Source organism: Mytilus trossulus, chromosome 8 (assembly GCF_036588685.1).
Source record: "Mytilus trossulus isolate FHL-02 chromosome 8, PNRI_Mtr1.1.1.hap1, whole genome shotgun sequence".
In the NCBI taxonomy this organism is placed as follows: domain Eukaryota; kingdom Metazoa; phylum Mollusca; class Bivalvia; order Mytilida; family Mytilidae; genus Mytilus; species Mytilus trossulus.
In genome coordinates this window covers 61,370,900-61,389,531 of record NC_086380.1, presented here as the reverse complement: position 1 = coordinate 61,389,531, position 18,632 = coordinate 61,370,900, and the positions used below count along the sequence as shown (strand labels likewise).

The window sequence follows — 18,632 nt, the reverse complement described above, 5'->3', positions numbered from 1 at the left end:
TTACAAGGATATGAGCAGTTCTTCAGTTGGGTTGTGTCTTTCCTAAACTAAATTTTGTAAAGAATGAAGCATGATGATCTAAAACTTTGAAAAAAACTGGAAGAAATAAAGGTTGCAATACTATAAATATAAAAAAAAAGTTAAGTGTTATCATTGTAAAATAATGACATCATTTTATGAGGGATCATCACAACTACATGTCAAATATCAAATATATTTTGGTGTTTTTGTGCTTTAAAGGTAGTTTTATTGTGATGAAGATTGAATAAGGTACACCTTGGAATAGTATAATATAATAATATATATGTTCCTGTGTACACAGACTGGCCAGATAAGGACCAAAAATGGCAAAATTGATGACTCGATATTTCTTTTAATATCAATAAAATGTCATTAAAACTAAGTTACACGGGATGCCAGTAAATCAAACTTGTAATTTGCAACATTTTTTTTGTAATAATTGCATTCATTTAATCACAACACGTTGGACAATGCAAGAGGGGGTAATAAAAATGGGGCCAATGGCATTTCGGAATGAGACCGCGAATGATGACTGATTTCTTTATCAATACCATTTAAAATAACATCCAAACTACATGAAACTTGAAGCTAGTGTACTAAACTTATAAACTGTCGCTTCAAATTTGTCATGATCGCATTTTTTTCATCACAAAACGTTGGGCAATGCAATCGGATAATACAAAAAAAAATGGCGCCAGTAGCATTTTTCAATGATCATGAATTTGGCCAACGTAATAAAACACTTTACATGAAATAAATCACTCTCATATTAGTTACTTCATGTGAAAAAAATATATTTTCTTTATGCTTAAACTTACCAACTCATTAAAGTTGTTGAACGTGTGGAATTATGTGGATGATTCATTAGCAGTCACGATAGCTTTCAGTCCGACGCTTCCGGTCTCCATTAATCTCGCGTAGTACGGGAGTGAAATAACTTTATACTGAAATGCGTACGAGATTCATTTCCCGTTAGATATACTGTTCCCCGAAAGAACACAACACAAAAACATTTCCACACACTTATAATTCAAAATGAAACATTGATTGGAAAACATTCACATTGAAAAATTTAACTTGCGGATATACGTGACACAATTTAAAATATAAAAAAGTTTTCAAAGAATGACTTCATTGAATTAATAATTAACAAAAGCTAACAATCCACCTGAAAAGAACTATATTTCTTACCTTATTCGTTTCATTTGGATTTATATCTGTTTTCTCAAATAACAACTGGACCAACTCGAAATGTCCAACTTTAATAGCACAATGTAAGGGGTTATCGCCGGACTGAAATATTGATTGATACTTGACAGAATAGTAGACAAATATAAAAATAAACAACTATCAAGAAACATCTTTTTCTTAAACGTTAATTATTCTCAGTAAAATATGCACGAGTTTAACGTGTGAATGTTGATCCTAGTAAAAGCTACATGCCATACCTTATTTATTTCATTTAGAGTAATCTTTCCTCCTTTATAACAATTTAATAATGTTGAGGTTTTGATCTCTAACAGCTTTGTGTTAACACTCACCCTCCCGTTCCGCCAAATTGGACGTAAACTTATGGAAATCGCATATAGCAATCGCACTGAAGCTAACACAAATGTCGTTTAGTTCTTTTTGAAAGATAAATGATTACTTATTTTAAAAAAAATAATATTTCAGAAATGTTGTCTTTAAAAGTCACGTGTTATCTGTCCAAAAGTCCCGTGACTTGCGAACAAAAATGAAAAAAACACAACATTCTTGCGAAAAAGGTCGTGTGGAAACTTTTTTATGAGATAATAGGATACAGTTTTGATGTCAAAACAATGGTCCAAGTCTGATAAAAACAAAAAAGTTGGAGGACATACGTGCTATATGCCTTTCAGGTGTTGATGCCCGCAACATGCAAAATAACGGATGCTGGATTATGTTTATTCGAGCAACACAAGGAATTTTGACTTTAAAAGTAAAGATTCAATGAATTACCAATAATAATTTCGGTGTTTTGGGACTATGATGTTTTTGTTTGGAGGGAGTGCAATTATGACACATTTCTATAAAAGAGGGACCAAAGATACCAAAGGGACAGTCAAAACATAAAAACATTGTTTTTGATTTGAGTTTTGTATGTATCCATGACTCTCTTTTTGAAATTGAAAGTAAAGTTTAGTTAAGTTAAGTTACATGTAATATAGGAAATTTTTGTTTTCACCTTCGGCCTTGAGGTTCGAACATGCAATCTCCCTGCTGTGGGTTAGAACAACTTCCCACTGAAGCACTGGAGTACCAAATTAAAGTATCGATATTTTAGTAGTTAAGTCTTCCATTAACCAAGTGAGAGTGGACAAATAATCAGCCTGTTTTCGTTAAGAAATTAAGTGTCGATATACCATATACCTGTTGTAAATACCATCATTTCGAGCAAATATAGGATGATATCATACTTTAGTCTGCCATTTTTTTCTAAACTTTTACCGGTTTCTTTATTTCATCAAAACTGTTTTCGGCATTTCCATAACCAGGCATTTCAGAAACAGTGTTCGGTTACATCAACTTTTTTTTTGGAGGGGTGTCTCTTTTTCAATTAGTTTGGTGAGAAATTACCACATATTTAGAGTGCTTTTCAACTTAACGATTGCGTTGGTACACTTTAAATCACTTATTTAACTTGAGTACACATTTTAATCATACTATGAACAGTTTCCCTCATGAATACACGGCATTGTTAATAAAAGAAAAAGTTATATTGCTCCCAAAATCAACAGTATATTTCACCATACTCTATGGAAATATTGGTTTCAAATCTAAAAAAAAAAGGTTTTCACAGGAGAAAATCTTGTCCGTTAGGGGTGATTTGATACCAAATCGAACTCGGAAAAAGTTTAAGGCACCATGAATCACACAGCTGTGATATCAAGGATTGATTCGAGCCCTCAGCCACTTCTGTGCGTAAACAAATGTCAAAGATCAGTACTGTACGCCAGCTAGTTGCCCAAAAATATAGCCCATCGGTACCATAATACCGATGGATGGGAACATGAAGGGGTTAAGAAGTGTCGCCGTTGATCTGAAAATTAAATGGGACTACATGTTCAGCTCTTACATTTAATTTAGATTTAAATGGCTTATATTATTGTTGATGTTCATAAACCGTTAACAAAAATTTGAATTCTTAAAAAACGTACCCTTTTCTAACTCTAAGGAATAGTTTACTTTAGCAGTATTTGGCAACACGTTAAATAAATGTGTGGTCCTCAATGCTCTTCAACTTTGCACTTTATTTAGCAACTTTTAACATTTTTTTAGAGCGTCCCTGGTGAGTCTTTTGAAGACAAAACGCGCGTCTGGTGTTAATATAAAATGTCTGTTATCAAAAAACAGGTTTATTTCTAAAATATACTCCACACAAAAAAGTAAAACCGCAAAAATACAATTTCGAAACGGAAACGGAAAGTCCCTAATAAAGGCTAGGGGAACTTAAATACCAAATGGTAGAATTATCGGTTTACAAATCTTTTGCGCATACTTACACACGCATTCTTTTCGAAAAAGAATATTTCTGTTATTTTCGACCTTAATATAAAAACACATTTATTTGATGACAACATCAGTGAAAACAACAACAAAAAAACAGCACCAACCGCTTATAAGACTATATACAACGTTGATTGGAAACCTCTTATACACGTATACATTGAATATTACTTACGTGTCACAATTCAAGTCATATGAAAGATTAACGAATGTCTTCATCGAATTAATTAAAGGTTAACAATACTACTGGAAAGAACTATATGTCTTACTTCATTCGTTTCATTCGGATTTATATCTGTTTTCTCTAATAACAACTTGACTACGTCAATATGTTCACCTTCAGTTGCACAATGTAAGAGGTTATCGCCAGACTGAAATATTGATTGAAATTTTGACATATAGCCTAAATATATATAAGCGAAGCACTAAAGACAGTTAAGCAAAAACCAAGACAAATGTTATGACGAAAGATGATGCCATGTTGCTTTAATTGTTTATGACAACTTACTATACAATCAAATATCAGATTGATTTCTGGTATATTTGTTGCACTGAACTTCTCACACTTTTATATAACAATACATCGTTTGTTTTCAATGAGCAATGTCATTATAATTACGATGTTCCACAGTGGTGTATAGTTTTATTTCAATATGTAATAATTAGGCTTTTCATATGCTACATTATAATTTTTAGTAGCATCAGCAGGTGTCAACAAATTGATTTCATAAAACTGGGAACTTAGGTTTAAAAAGAATATTATATTCCCTCTTTTCAAAGATTTCCATTTCTTTGACCAATCTTTAAAAACAATTATTTAAACAGAAAACTAGAGGCTCTAAAGAGCCTGTGTCGCTCATCATGGTCTATGTGAATATTAAACAAAGGACGCACACAGATGCATGACACAATTGTGTTTTTGGTTATGGTGATGTGTTTGTACTTAAATTAACATTCTTGCTGCTTTCAATTATCTATAATGTCCCAGGTTAGGGGAGGGTTGGGATCCCGCTAACATGTTTAACCCCGCCACATTATATATGTATGTGTCTGTCCCAAGTCAGGAGTCTGTAATTCAGCGGTTGTCGTTTATTTATGTGTTACATATTTGTGTTTCGTTCATTTTTTTACATAAATAAGGCCGTTAATTTTCTCGTTTGAATTGTTTCACATTGTCTTATCAGGGCCTTTTATAGCTGACTATACAGTATAGGCTTTGCTCATTGTTAAAGGCCGTACCGTGACCTATGATGGTTAATGTCTGTGTCATTTTGGTCTTTTGCGGATAGTTGTCTCATTGGCAATCATACCACATCTTCTTTTTTTATATTGGCCAAGTAGTTTCAGTTGAAAATGTTAGTAAACATTTACAAATTTTATGAAAATTGTTAAAAATTTACTATAAAGGAAAAAAAATAGCTCCTCAGTTGGTCAATTGACCATTTTGGTCATGTTGACTTATTTTTAAGCCATACTTTGCTGTACATTATTGCTGTTTACAGTTTATCTCTATCTATTAAAAAATATTCAAGATAATAACAAACTCCTGCAAAATTTCCTTAAAATTGCCAAGTCAGGGGCAGCAACATAACAATGGGTTGTCCGATCCATCTGAAAATTTCAGGACAGATAGATCTTGACCTGATTATCAATTTAACCACAGTCATGATACTTATGCTTTGGTTTTTTTAGTTATCAGCCCAAAACTGCATTTTATTTACTATGTTATATCTTTAGCTGTGGCGGCCATCTTTGTTGAATGGTCGGGTCGACGGACACATTTTTTTAAACTAGATACCCAAAAGATGATTGTAGCCAAGTTTGGATTAATTTGGCCCAGCAGTTTCAGAGGAGAAAGTTTTTGTAAAAGATAACTAGGATTTATGAAAAATAGTTAAACATTGACTATAAAGGGCAATAACTCCTAAAGGGGTCAACAGACCATTTCGGTTATGTTGACTTATTTATAAATCTTACTTTGCTTAACGTTTTTGCTGTTTACAGTTTATCTCTATCTATGATAATATTCATGATAATAACCAAAAACGAAAAATTTCCTTAAAATTACCGATTTTAGGGGCAGCGACCTAACAACGGGCTGTCTGATTCATTTGAAAATTGCAGGGCAAATAGATTTTGACTTGATAAACAATTTAAAATCGTCAGATTAGCTCTAAATGCTTTGGGTTTTACGTTATAAGCCAAAACCTGCATTTTACCACTATGTTCTATTTTAGCCATAGCGGCCATCTTGGTTGGTTGGCCGAGTCACCGGATACAATTTTAAACTAGATACCCTAATAATGATTTTGGCCATGTTTGGTTAAATTTGGTCCAGTAGTTTCAGAGGAGAAGATTTTTGTAAAAGTTTACAGACGACGGACGCCGGACGACGGACGCCGGACGACGGACGACGGACGACGGACGCCAAGTGATGAGAAAAGCTCACTTGGCCTTTCTTCGGGTCAGGTGAGCTAGAATACCATCAGCTAATACCAAAACATGATACATAAATTTCATTTACGGATAAACATGACACCATTGAAAAGATATTGAATGTCTTGAATGTCAAAAAATCCTGGAAAGAACTTTATTCCATACCTTATTCTTTTCATCTGGATTGATGTCGGTTCTCTCTAATAGCAATTGGACTGCGTCGAGATGTCCGGTTTTTGCAGCTAAGTGTAAGGCAGTGTTCCCAGACTGAAATGTGGAGATTGATCTTTTACAGAATGATATAAGTAAAGGCAACAGTAGTATACCGATGTTAAAAACTCATCAACCGATAGACAAAAAAACAAATCCGGGTCACAAACCAAAACCGAGGGTAACGCATTAAATATAAGAGAATGACGACACAAGATTAAAATGTAACACACCAAGAAAATATAGATTGAAAACTTTTCTGAATCAATTTGATTAAGCAAAAAAAAAAAAACATCAGCCCTAGCCGACAAACATCGATTATATACTAAATTAAGTCCTGGTAGCTATGATGAGTTTATATACAACCACTGGGTCGATGCCACTGCTTGAGGAGATTTATTTCCCGTGAGGGTATCACGAGCCCAGTAGTCAGCACTTTTTGTGCTGACATGAATTGTCATTGATATGGTTATATTTATAAATTTACTGTTTACAATTTTTTGAATTTTTTGAATACTAAGGCTTTTCTACCTCAGGCATAGATTACCTTAGCTGTATTTGGGAAAACTTTTAGGAATCTTGGTCCCCAATGCTCTTCAACTTCGTACTTTATTTGGCCTTTTTAACTTTTTTGGATAAGGGCGTCACTAATGAGTCTTTTGTAGACGAAATGCGCGTCTGGCGCATACTTAATAGTTATCAAAGGTACCTGATAATTTAGTCCTGGTATGTATGATTAGTTAATAACTTATAAATCGTTATTCTTGTTTCACAATTTTTTTATGTTACTTTTGTAATATTTACTACATGTTCCACAGTTTATTTTCAAACATTATGTAAGAGTTATATTTGTCTTGAGAATGTTTTTATCATGCAATACAATTTTCTAAATACAAAATTATACCTTTTCGCAATAAATTTATTAAAATACAGGTGTTTTTCTTATATTGACTCAACACAAAAGGCGCTTTTTTTTTCTTTTAGCGTGCTTTTTTCGTTGATAGTTTACTACTATTCTGCATAAATCACTACTTGAATTAGTTTTGGTATAAACATTTTTTATTGTTTTCTCTTCTCAGTTTCCGACGTTTTTCTTTTTATAACCATAACTTTACGACATTGTATTTCTTCACATTTATTCAATGATGACATAAAAGTTAAAATCCTCACAAGCTGATAACACCATATGATACATTTATTGAAAAACATTTCCACTAATTAATTTCATATAGAGATAAACGAAATACAGTTTAATAAGAAGCATCATTTTAATTAATGTCTTCATCGATATAACAAAATTAACAATCCTCAATGTTAGAACTTTATGCCATACCTTATTCGTTTCACCTGAATCTATATCTGTTCGCTCTAATAACAAATGGATTATGGTGGGACTGTAACATATAACAGCCAAATGTAAGGCAGTGTTACCGAACTGAAATATAAAGGTTGAAATTTTGATGGTTGTTAACAAAAGAGAAATAAAAAAAAAAATTAAAAAAAAAATTGAATATGAAACCACACCTGATAATACTAGCAAAAAATAAGTAATAAACAGGTAAGTGTGGGGTGTTTTTTTTTTGTATTTTTTTGTATTCTTTTTTTTTTTTTTTTTTTTTGAAATATCATTGGCTAGGGGTTTATGGGGAGGAAAGGGATTCTTCAAAACATGTTTATCATTTGTTAGTTTAATGTTGTTGAGAATGCCTGAAAGTACTTGAGATGGTCATAATTATAGATTAACTGTTTACTAAACTTTAAAATTTTCGAACTATTGAATAATTTCCATCACAGGATAAGATCACCTCAGCAGAATTTGTCAAAACGTTTACTTAACACATGTTAAAGAAGTATGGGTCTTCAATTTTCCTAAACTTCCTACTTTATTTGGCTTTTTTCTATTTTTCTATACGATCTTCACTGATGAGTATTCTGTAAACTAAACTTGGCGTACACAACTATAACATTTGTAAGATTAAGATATTTTTCACATGCATTATCATTGATGAGCACAATAATAAATTCATTTTTTATATGGGTATCTTACATAGCAATAAACACATTTAATTTATAATAATAATACTTTATTCCGAAAGCAATACAGCTTATAGTATACATATACACAATTTCACACCAATATAATAAAATTGAGAATGGAAATGGGGAATGTGTCAAAGACACAACAACCCGACCAAATAAAAAAAACAACAGCAGAAGGTCGCCAACAGGTCTTCAATGTAGCGAGAAATTCCCGCCCCCGCGTCCTTCAGCTGGCCCCTAAACAAATATATACTAGTTCAGTGATAATGAACGCCATACTAATTTCCAAATTGTACACAAGAAACTAAAATTAAAATAATACAAGACTAACAAAGGCCAGAGGCTCCTGACTTGGGACAGGCGCAAAAATGCGGCGGGGTTAAACATGTTTGTGAGATCTCAACCCTCCCCCTATACCTCTAACCAATGTAGAAAAGTAAATGCATAACAATACGCACATTAAAATTCAGTTCAAGAGAAGTCCGAGTCTGATGTCAGAAGAAGTAACCAAAGAAAATAAACAAAATGACAATAATACATAAATAACAACAGACTACTAGCAGTTAACTGACACGCCATCTCCAGATTTCAATTAAACTGACTGAAAGATTATGATTTCATCATATGAACATCAGGCATAATCCTTCCCGTTAGGGTTAGGGTAATAAGAATTTCACTAGAGATATATAATATATATAAATATAAGGTGTGCATGAAAGAACATATAATACATAATACAAAATACAAAATACGAGCGGAGAATGATATGATACTTAATAAAGTGAGAACAAAAATATTATTTACTACATTTAAATTCAAAGTTTTTCAGCAGATTTTAGAAATATACCTAAGTTATTCAATTCTTTAATATTTCTGACAGATAACAACTGGATAAGTTTGAATGTAGAATCATAACAATTGCATTTATGTGGTGTATTATTACTAATGGAACTCTCCACCAGAGACACTATGACCTTCAACAATAAACACAACCCATATATCAAAGTCAGCTATACAAGGCATCAAAATAACAAATAAAAAACATTTCAAACCAGAAAATTGACGGCCTAATGAATGTCACAAAACAATGATTGATAACAAAATATATAAAGCAATACACAACAACAACTGCATTGAAGACTCTTAACTTATGACAGGCACACACCGGGCTTAACGTGTTTCCTGGAGCCAATTTCTCCTCCTTAACTCGGGACAAGGATGTATAAAGACAGCATAGGAACAAATTATTACAATCAGATCACAATATTTCAATAATTCCCCAAGCTGAGTGTTAATGAGCCGACTACACGTATGGCTTAGCCAGGTTCAACCCACTTTTTTTTCATAAATTATCCTGTACCAAATCAGGAAAATGGCAGTTGTTATCTTATCATTCAAATTCGTTTCTATGTGTGTTGCATTTTAGTGTTTCTTTTGTTTTGTTGTTCTCCTCTTATATTTGATTTGTTTTTCTCAGTTTTAGTTTGTAACCCGGATTTGTTTTTTTCGAAATCGATATATGAATTTCGAACAGCGGTATACTAGTGTTGACTTTATTTAGCATTCTGTGTTGTTATTCTGTTTTATGCTTTTTTCTTTAAAGATGTTATTATGTTTCAAAAGTGTGTACACATTTTATTAGCAACATTATGTGAACAATAATTGTGATGGTTGTCTTCACCGAATTGCAAAGGTTAACTGGTTAACTGGTTAGAACATCTAAATACATACCTTCGTTTTTCGGTTTGGATTTACATTTGTTTTTTCTAACAAAAACTGAACTATGTCGGGATCCTTATTGATAACAGCTGCATGGAAGGGAGTATTACCGTACTGAAATTAAAAGTTTTAATTTTAATACTAAATAAGTTAATTACTGAATATTGTAAAAACAGTCGGAGCAATAGAATGGCTGAACTGAATCAAGTAAAATCTGGTATTATTCACAGCTTTCCATTGAGAAGCAACTGTTCCAAGTCACAACCATCATATTGTTTATTCCACCATGTTCCATACAAGGAAATTCCTGTACCAAGTCAGGAATATGACAGTTGGTTACCACTTGTTTAAGGAAGTTCGCTTGTCATGTTTAGGTATTTTATTAGATTTTCGGAATCCTCAAGTTTTATCCATTTGAATTCTAACAAAAAAGGGGTCGTTGACCCCCAGTTTTCTATTTTTGTATTAGTTTTTGAGACCTAAAACTTGTCAATGTTAAAGCTATGAAAATCAAGAGAGAACATTTTCCCGCCAAAATTTCATTGGCTTATATCTGGAAAACAAGCCTTTGAACTATATTTTATTTTTGCTCTTTTTGGTTCCTTTATTAATCCCCTATCATTATATACTAGTGTTATGAAAAGCTTGTTATTTTGAAACTGAGTAACGAACTTTCTTAATGTGTAATAGCTTTTTTACATTTGTCATTTGATAAGAAACTTTCCGTTTTGAAATTACCAATTGCTTTTCATTCTATTATCTTTAAAATACATTTTCAATTATTAAATAAGCTGTCTTTGATATTATCCCTACTTTGTCAGTAATGCTAATATCTGCACCAGAGGAAACATAATACTCGGTCCTTTCTAAATCCCTGGCTTCAATAGCCTCTAGAAGACCCTGTAAGATTATAAATGTATACAATCTAAGAAAACAATCACCAAACATCACATAAGATTGAAATCACAAATGGGATCACAGTCTGCGTGTTCATTTAACATAACAATTAAAGTACATATGCTGTTCATTCTACCATATAATCAACTATTGCAGCTTTGATAAAATAAAGGTTTATCATTTTAATCGATGAAACCGGCATTTGTTTTCACTTTAAACAAATATATGTCAACATGCAATATTATCACAGAAAATTCTTCACTTAAATAGAAGGTATTACAATCATTTCATTTCTGTTTCAAATAAGTTAATTTCATGTACAAAGAAAAATCTAAACTTACCATTTGCCTTTACTTATTCTAACTCCCGATCTACCTTAACAATATGTTCAGCTGACATAATCATCAGAACAAATCAAATATCAAATCAGAACGAATGCTTAAATCAGTCCAAAACCTTTCACAGATGTGCAAGACAAGTATTTTATAATGACAATGTAATGCAAAGTCTTAGTTTTCTCGCTTGAGTTGTTTTACATTGTCTTATCGGGGCCTTTTATAGCTGACTATATGCGGTATGGGCTTTGCTCATTGTTGAAGGCCGTACGGTGACCTATAATTGTTAATGTTTGTGTCATTTTGGTCTTTTGTGGATAGTTGTCTCATTGGCAATTATACCACATCTTCTTTTTTATATTATATGTAATTTTTAATTCTAATGAATGCATAATATTTGGTCGACTAAGTATCAAGCTGGAATGTTGAACCATATGGTTATTCTTGTCAGTACTATTAATATATCATGTTTGATATATACTTCTTGATTGTCAGTATTCCATAACAAAAACTCATCAACAATATCAGACTTACAGACTTACAATTTGGTTAGCCTACATGTATAAGAATCATCAGTCGCACACGAATCAAAACATTTGGACGGTCCGATCAAAAACGGCTACGTTAAACTTTAAATTCACAATTATCATATATGTAGGACTCAAATCTTTGGCGGGTTCCAAATCTATGGCAGATTCCTAATCTACGGCAAATGTGACGTTACAAACGCCAAATCCATGGCAGATTTTTGTTTTCTCCAAATCTATGGGAGATCTAACATATAACGTCACAATTCAATAACGCCATATTACATCGTCGTCGCCGCCGCAAACGATGGCGGAACCCATAGATTTGAACACCATTCTAGATGACTACAATTTGACGATGGTTTACAAAAATATGTGACCCATTATCCGGAAAAGGGACAAAATGTGCTGTACCGGTCGAAGTCAGCGATGAACAAGGACACCGCTTTTTTCAGTAAGGTATATTTCAGAAAAGGAGTTATTATAGTAAACATTTTACTGTCTACAGTTGCCAAAGCTCAAAAAGTGAAACAAGAAATTAACGGATACCAATTTTATTAAGATCATCATAAAATTAGAAAGATGCCATAACGATGAATAACATATTTTTTTAACATTCAAACTGTTCACTTTTATTTATCTCCCTTTTTTATTCATTAAAAATCCACCTTCTTGTTTTTAAGGGACTTAACGTTAATTGCTAGTTGGTTAAATAAATGCACAGATTAGAAAATCGTTTATTTTTACGAGGCACATCATTTCAATCTTGAAATCTGTATTTATGTTATGAATTCATCATTTACGTTTTTTTTGCCGCCATAATTTTTTTTGACCGGTATATTTACTGTATATTTCACAAATGTTTATAGACATGCTTCCGTTGTCGTGCATGTTCACTTGTTTAAATAATGCAAGTTAATGGTCGTATGTGTACTGCATTATTTTCCATTTGCAATTCATTTTCCATAGACTTGGACACAATAAAAATCCGCCAAAGATTAGGAAATTACAAAACTTGCCATAGATTAGGATTGTAAAATATCTGCCATAGATTTGGGATGGCATGACGTCAAATTTGCCATAGATTAGAAATCTGCCATAGATTTGGAACCAACCATAGATTTGAGTCTTACATATATAATGTTTCTTTTTTTGGTGAATGAATCAAAAAAAGAAATTGTATATATGAAATTCGAATAATGACCTTTTTCTCATTTCAGTTAGAATTACCTGATTTAGCGACAAGCGACTCATTTCATTCTTCTATCTGTAAAACAAAATAAGTACTTGCTATATGTGTTTACATTTTCGATAAAAATGCTCTGATGAACACGTGTTTAAGCATAAGAACAGATTAAAGAAAACAAATATCTCCTCATAGATATCAGGCTTTAGTACACATGACACAACATAGAAAACTAAAGAATAAACAACACGAACCACACCAAAAACTAAGGGTGATCTCAGGTGCTCCGGAAGGGTAAGCAGATCCTGCTCCACATGCGGCACCCGTCGTGTTGCTTATGTGATTACAAATCCGGTAAATAGTCTAATTCGGTAGGTCAAATTCATGAAAGGGAAGGGAATTATAGTTACGACGTAAGGAACATATCCGATATCATTTGTGAAACGGTTATTCCATAACGGTCAACCAACTCGTGATGGCGTCCGTAAAATTTACGAAGGGATGATTTCAACTTCACCATTTGGAACTCTTGGTTTAATAGCTTCCTTGTGAGCAGTAACCCTCTATCACGAAAATCATGATAGGAAATGCAAGCACGGGAATATCGTATCAATTGGGAAATATATATCCCGTATGCAGGTGCTGCTGGAATGTTGCTACTTAGAAATGAAAAGTTCACAATTGGAAAGCTGAAATCATCTCTTTTGTCGTAAAGTTTTGTCTTCAACCAACCCTCATTGTCAATTTCTAGATGTAAGTCAAGATATGAAGCCGACTTAACTGTATCTGTAGTATCCTTTATCTCCAATTCGATGGGATAGATGCGATCCACATAGTCACCAAATTTTGATTTGTTTAGTGAAAGAACGTCATCTATATAGCGGAAAGTAGAGTTAAAGGATATTGCTAACTTCTTATCTTTCTTCCTAAGAAGTTCCTGCATGAAGTCAGCCTCATAATAATAAAGAAACAAGTCAGCAAGTAGAGGGGCACAGTTTGTTCCCATTGGGATGCCGACAGTTTGTTGAAAAACACGTCCTCCGAACGTAACAAATATGTTGTCTATCAAGAAATCAAGCATCTTGATAATATCGGTTTCAGAAAAAAATTTGTTTGAATCAGAATGATTCTTTACAAAGTAGGATTTATCCCTCCCTAGGACAAGATACTTGTATCTACATTGGCCATTCTTTTTTATGAAGCAAAGTAATACCAACTCTTCTAATTTGTCTTTTAGTTTGGAATGTGGAATACTTGTGTAAAGAGTAGAAAGGTCAAATGTTTTAATACTGTTACAAGATGAAAGAGAGTTAGATTGTATGTACTCTAAAAGATCATTGGAATTTTTAAGTATCCACATCTGATTCACGCCACCTCTAGAATAGGCAGTTTCACAATAACTTTGACGCCCGTCTTTGATTGCTGATAAAATAGCTGTTAATAATTTAGAAAGGGGTTTCGTGGAACACTTGGAAGACCCAGCAATATACCGTTGTTTGTAAGGACACTTATGTAGTTTAGGTATCCAATACAGTGATGGAAAATCCAGTTCTTCATCTTTGGTTGAAATACCAAAGGAACAAAGAACAGACCTATGATTATCCAGGATTTTCTCTTTGGTAAGTGTCGTGAGGGTATATGTTGGGTTTACAAGTGAATTGTCTATACCTAATTCGTTTATCAAGCAATTAATGTAATGACTTTTACAGACAAAATTTTGGGGCTTTGTCTGCGGGAACAACAACATATTTATCATGGAGGTCAGATACGTGTTTAGCAATATTTGGATCTTTGAAGATTGACGTAGCATGGGCATTGATGGACACATTCAGTTTCTTAATTCTGATTTGTATTAACGACCTCACTGCCTTAATCCATTCAGATAGAGTGTCTACGTCTTCCTTCTCGCGCTTAGCCCATTGCCTGGCATAATCCTCGACTGAATCCATCAAAATTTTAAAGTTGTATTTCCAATTGATGGATTTAGACTCACGACATTTCGGACCTTTCGATAACACGTTTCGTAGAGAAGTGTTATTAACAATGTTAAGGTCACCGGTAATAACGTGGCCAGCAGGATTATATGTGAATTGGGAACTAGCACAAGTGCAATCAGGAGGTTTAGACTTGAAGTCGTCAATATCGAGATCCTGCAAAACGCGTTTGTAATTTAAAACATACAACGCGTGTTCCGTCTTGAAATTGTTCCCAATATTTTTTTTCAATCCCTCTCCTTATTTTCGATTTTCAAAACAACAATAATGGACGGGGGAGAGGAATAATGCGGTAAAACGATGTTTGGATTATCAAGTACAAGGCAAAGTAGTGGTATTGTTAAAGAAGATGTAAAATGTCCATGTAGGTGTATATAAATAAAGGCAACAGTAGTATACCGCTGTTCAAAATTCATAAATAGATAGAGAAAAAACAAATCCGGGTTACAAACTAAAACTGAGGGAAACGTATCAAATATAAGAGACTTACGACACAACAGAGACACAACACCGAAACGTAACACACACAGAAACGAAATATAATGTAACAATGGTCATTTTCATGACTTGGTACAGGGCATTTTATGAAAAAATGGTGGGTTGAAGATTTATTTTCAGAAATTACTTTTTCAATTTGTAGATATTTGGATTGTTGAGCAAGTGTGAGAACTCGTCGACATTATAAGTACGTTAAACCAAAGCACTTGTTCGACAGTTTTTGATAACCTTAAATTCATTTTCAGTTGCATCTTGCAATGATTACTGAACCGAAAGAAACTGATGCAGCAGATAGAAATGAACCGTAAAACTAATGACTGTGTGTTTACTAGTAAATAAAAGTTGTCTCTTTTCATAAGTTTTTTTTTAATTTTTTTTTAAAGTTTTATAATTAGCTGGTTCTTTCAAACGTATATTTTTGTTGATATTTGGTAAATAAAATCTCTCCAACATGTTAGTGAAATTTCACATTACACTGTTTCCTATTTATATATCATCAATTGAGAACATACATGTATGAGCCAGTGTTGTATCATATTCCTTTCTTTGATTGGTTACTAAACAATTCTTATCAAGACAAATAAAAAAATATGGAAGACAACCCATTTTCCTTTTCAAATCCTTTATTAGACGAGAGTGCACTGGCTGTGATGTCTTGCTTGTTTTACTGACCATTGCTTGTATGTTAAACGTTGTAAGGATACAGATTTTGCTCATATTGAAATAAAATGTATACAAATTCACATTAATGAGGTCAAGATCAGATAAAAGTTGTCACACAGGCATGAACACCTGACAATTATTCCATACACCAAAAATAGTTGACCCATTGTTTATGGTAATTGAAACATAAGCCAAAATACAAAAACTTGATGTAACCAATGAACCATGGAAATTTGATCAAGGTAAGAATATATATACTGGCAAGACAGACATGTACACCTTACAATCATACTATTTAACAAATGTAGTTGACCTATTGTTTTTTAAATTACTTTAAAGATCACAAAAACTTAACATTGACGAACGAACAATCAAACGAGGTCAATCATGTCAATGTCAGATGACACACGCAAGACAGACATTTACACCTCACAATCATTCCATAAACCGAATAAAGGCGAATATAGTTCTTATGAAGCTTGAGAAAAAAATCAAAACACAAAACAAAAATTACAAAAAAAACATGAAAACAATGTCAAGGTCGTGTGAAACCTGCCAGTCTGACATTAACCTCTAACAATCATTCCATACGCACTCTATAGTTTGCCTGCTGCTTGCAGTATCTGAGAAACGGACCCAATCACTTAACTTTAACCTAGATCACTGATGCGTGATTGGGGGTCGTGGTCAAATTAGTCCTATCTGAGGGACATTTAGACATTGCAAGAATCCCATATACCATATAGTAATCCTATTACTCATAAAAAGTGAGAAATTCAAATAAAAAAAACTACTATTATAATTAGAAAACTAAAAGTCGCTATTTTACATTGAAAAAAATATTGGATATGTCCTTGTATTATAAAGAAAGTTCAGAGGGATTTGAAAACAGTTTTCGAATAGTCTCTAAATTTATCATATGAAAAACAAATCATGCAAAAACTACACCCTACCTTGCAATCATGATTTTCTATCTTCTCTTGAAACCCTTGATGTGAAATTGAATTTCAGATTGAGTTGTTTAATCGTGTTAATTCCGTAGTCATTCTAAAAATACTAATATTTATCTATAGGGGAAATCGTACAAACATGTACAAACTTCCTGACAACTTCCTGTCGACCTCCTTGTATTTGTTTTTGTCATGTGTTTCATTATAAACAAGAAGTGCTGTTACGAAGTCTCCCAAACAAAGGATATTTATGGTTTAGGGGTGGGGATCTCAACCATTTCAAGTTTTTCAAACATGAGGGATGGGGTGACCCCCATGGACACTCCCTGAAGTTCATTGTTGTTGTTCCATAAAAGAATCTATATGGTTAAGGTGTGGGGATCTTGACAGTTTACAAGGTTTTAAGCAAGAGGGTTGGGGTGACCCCCAGGGACTTCCCCTTTGTTTCATTTGATTTGTTTTATTGTCCCATACAAGAATACATATGGTTTAGGGTAGGGGATCTCGACCGTTTACAAGATAATAGCATATTTTCAAATTGAAGAGGTGGGGGTGACTCCCCAGGGACTCACCTTATATTTCATGTGATTTATTTTATTGTCATTTGATCATTTCTGAAGGCTGTGTGTGTTTATCACTGACAGTTTTCAAGTTATATTCATTTGAAATTTTTAGAAAATAAAATCCCATATGGTTCTATTGCAATCCCCTTCCTTCTTTAAGCCCCCCAAAATACCTTTTAATAGACCCCAATGAACAAACGGAAGATTGATGGCTCCCATGGGCATATGCACGAGGATAATTCTGTCGCTAGGATAGGACCAGAAATCCCGCAGAAATAGTACCGGCAAATGCGTAGTAATCATTCATGTCTATATGGGGGACCAGGGGTAACCCAATGGTATTACTGTATGTAAGTTTATATGGGGGACCAGGGGTAACCCAATGTTATTGCTGTATGTAAGTTTATATGGGGGACCGGGGGTAACTGAATGTTATTAATGTAAGTTTATATGGGGACCAAGGGTAACCGAATGTTATTATTATATGTATGTTTATATTGTGGACCACGGGTAACCCAATGGTATTACTGTATGTAAGTTTATATGGGGGACCAGTGGTTACCCAATGTTATTGCTGTATGTAAATATAAAAAAGAGCAACTTCCATAGTTCTGTCTTCTCCTCTGATAACAATGAATGCAAGTCATTGCAATCTAAAATATCTATCAAATGAAAATGTATATAATGTTAAATGAAAATGCAAATAAGTAAAACTAAGAGTACAACAAACATAAAATGTGTTAATATTGCTTCTCAATCGGGTGGAATGTATCTTTATACTGCATTGTTTTAAATTTATAACTGTAATATACTTGTTGAGAGATGCGACTTTAATAAAATATTGAATTGAATTGAATTGAATTGTAAAGAAACCCATTCAGTTAGATTTACAATTATTTTGATCGTCAGCATCCTGCTCGATGAGAGAGACATTTATTTAGTCATACACATGAAATAAAATCATACAATGATATTTTCAATATTCATTTTAACACTATGTTTCATAGGCTGAACATTGTCATTAATTTTTCAATGAATGATGGTTATGCGTAAAAGTTTATATGT

General features: G+C 33.2%; 1 protein-coding gene across 3 annotated transcripts in view; it reads right to left on the bottom strand.

Annotated features, from left to right (window-relative positions):
- The window catches only part of LOC134682018 (ankyrin-1-like), a 38,463-nt gene extending 21,333 nt beyond the window's left edge, over positions 1-17,130 (bottom strand). For all 3 annotated transcript variants that reach the window (XM_063541626.1, XM_063541627.1, XM_063541625.1), the window contains exons 1-8: positions 17,008-17,130; positions 12,944-12,980; positions 10,768-10,854; positions 9,967-10,068; positions 7,529-7,630; positions 6,151-6,252; positions 3,819-3,920; positions 1,213-1,314 (exon numbers count right to left, since the gene is read on the bottom strand). In XM_063541626.1, the coding sequence (XP_063397696.1) occupies positions 1,213-1,314; positions 3,819-3,920; positions 6,151-6,252; positions 7,529-7,630; positions 9,967-10,068; positions 10,768-10,854; positions 12,944-12,967 (621 nt within the window). In that variant the 5' untranslated portion in view covers positions 12,968-12,980; positions 17,008-17,130. The remainder of the gene's footprint in view (positions 1-1,212; positions 1,315-3,818; positions 3,921-6,150; positions 6,253-7,528; positions 7,631-9,966; positions 10,069-10,767; positions 10,855-12,943; positions 12,981-17,007) is intronic.
- Positions 17,131-18,632: the final 1,502 nt, after the last annotated feature.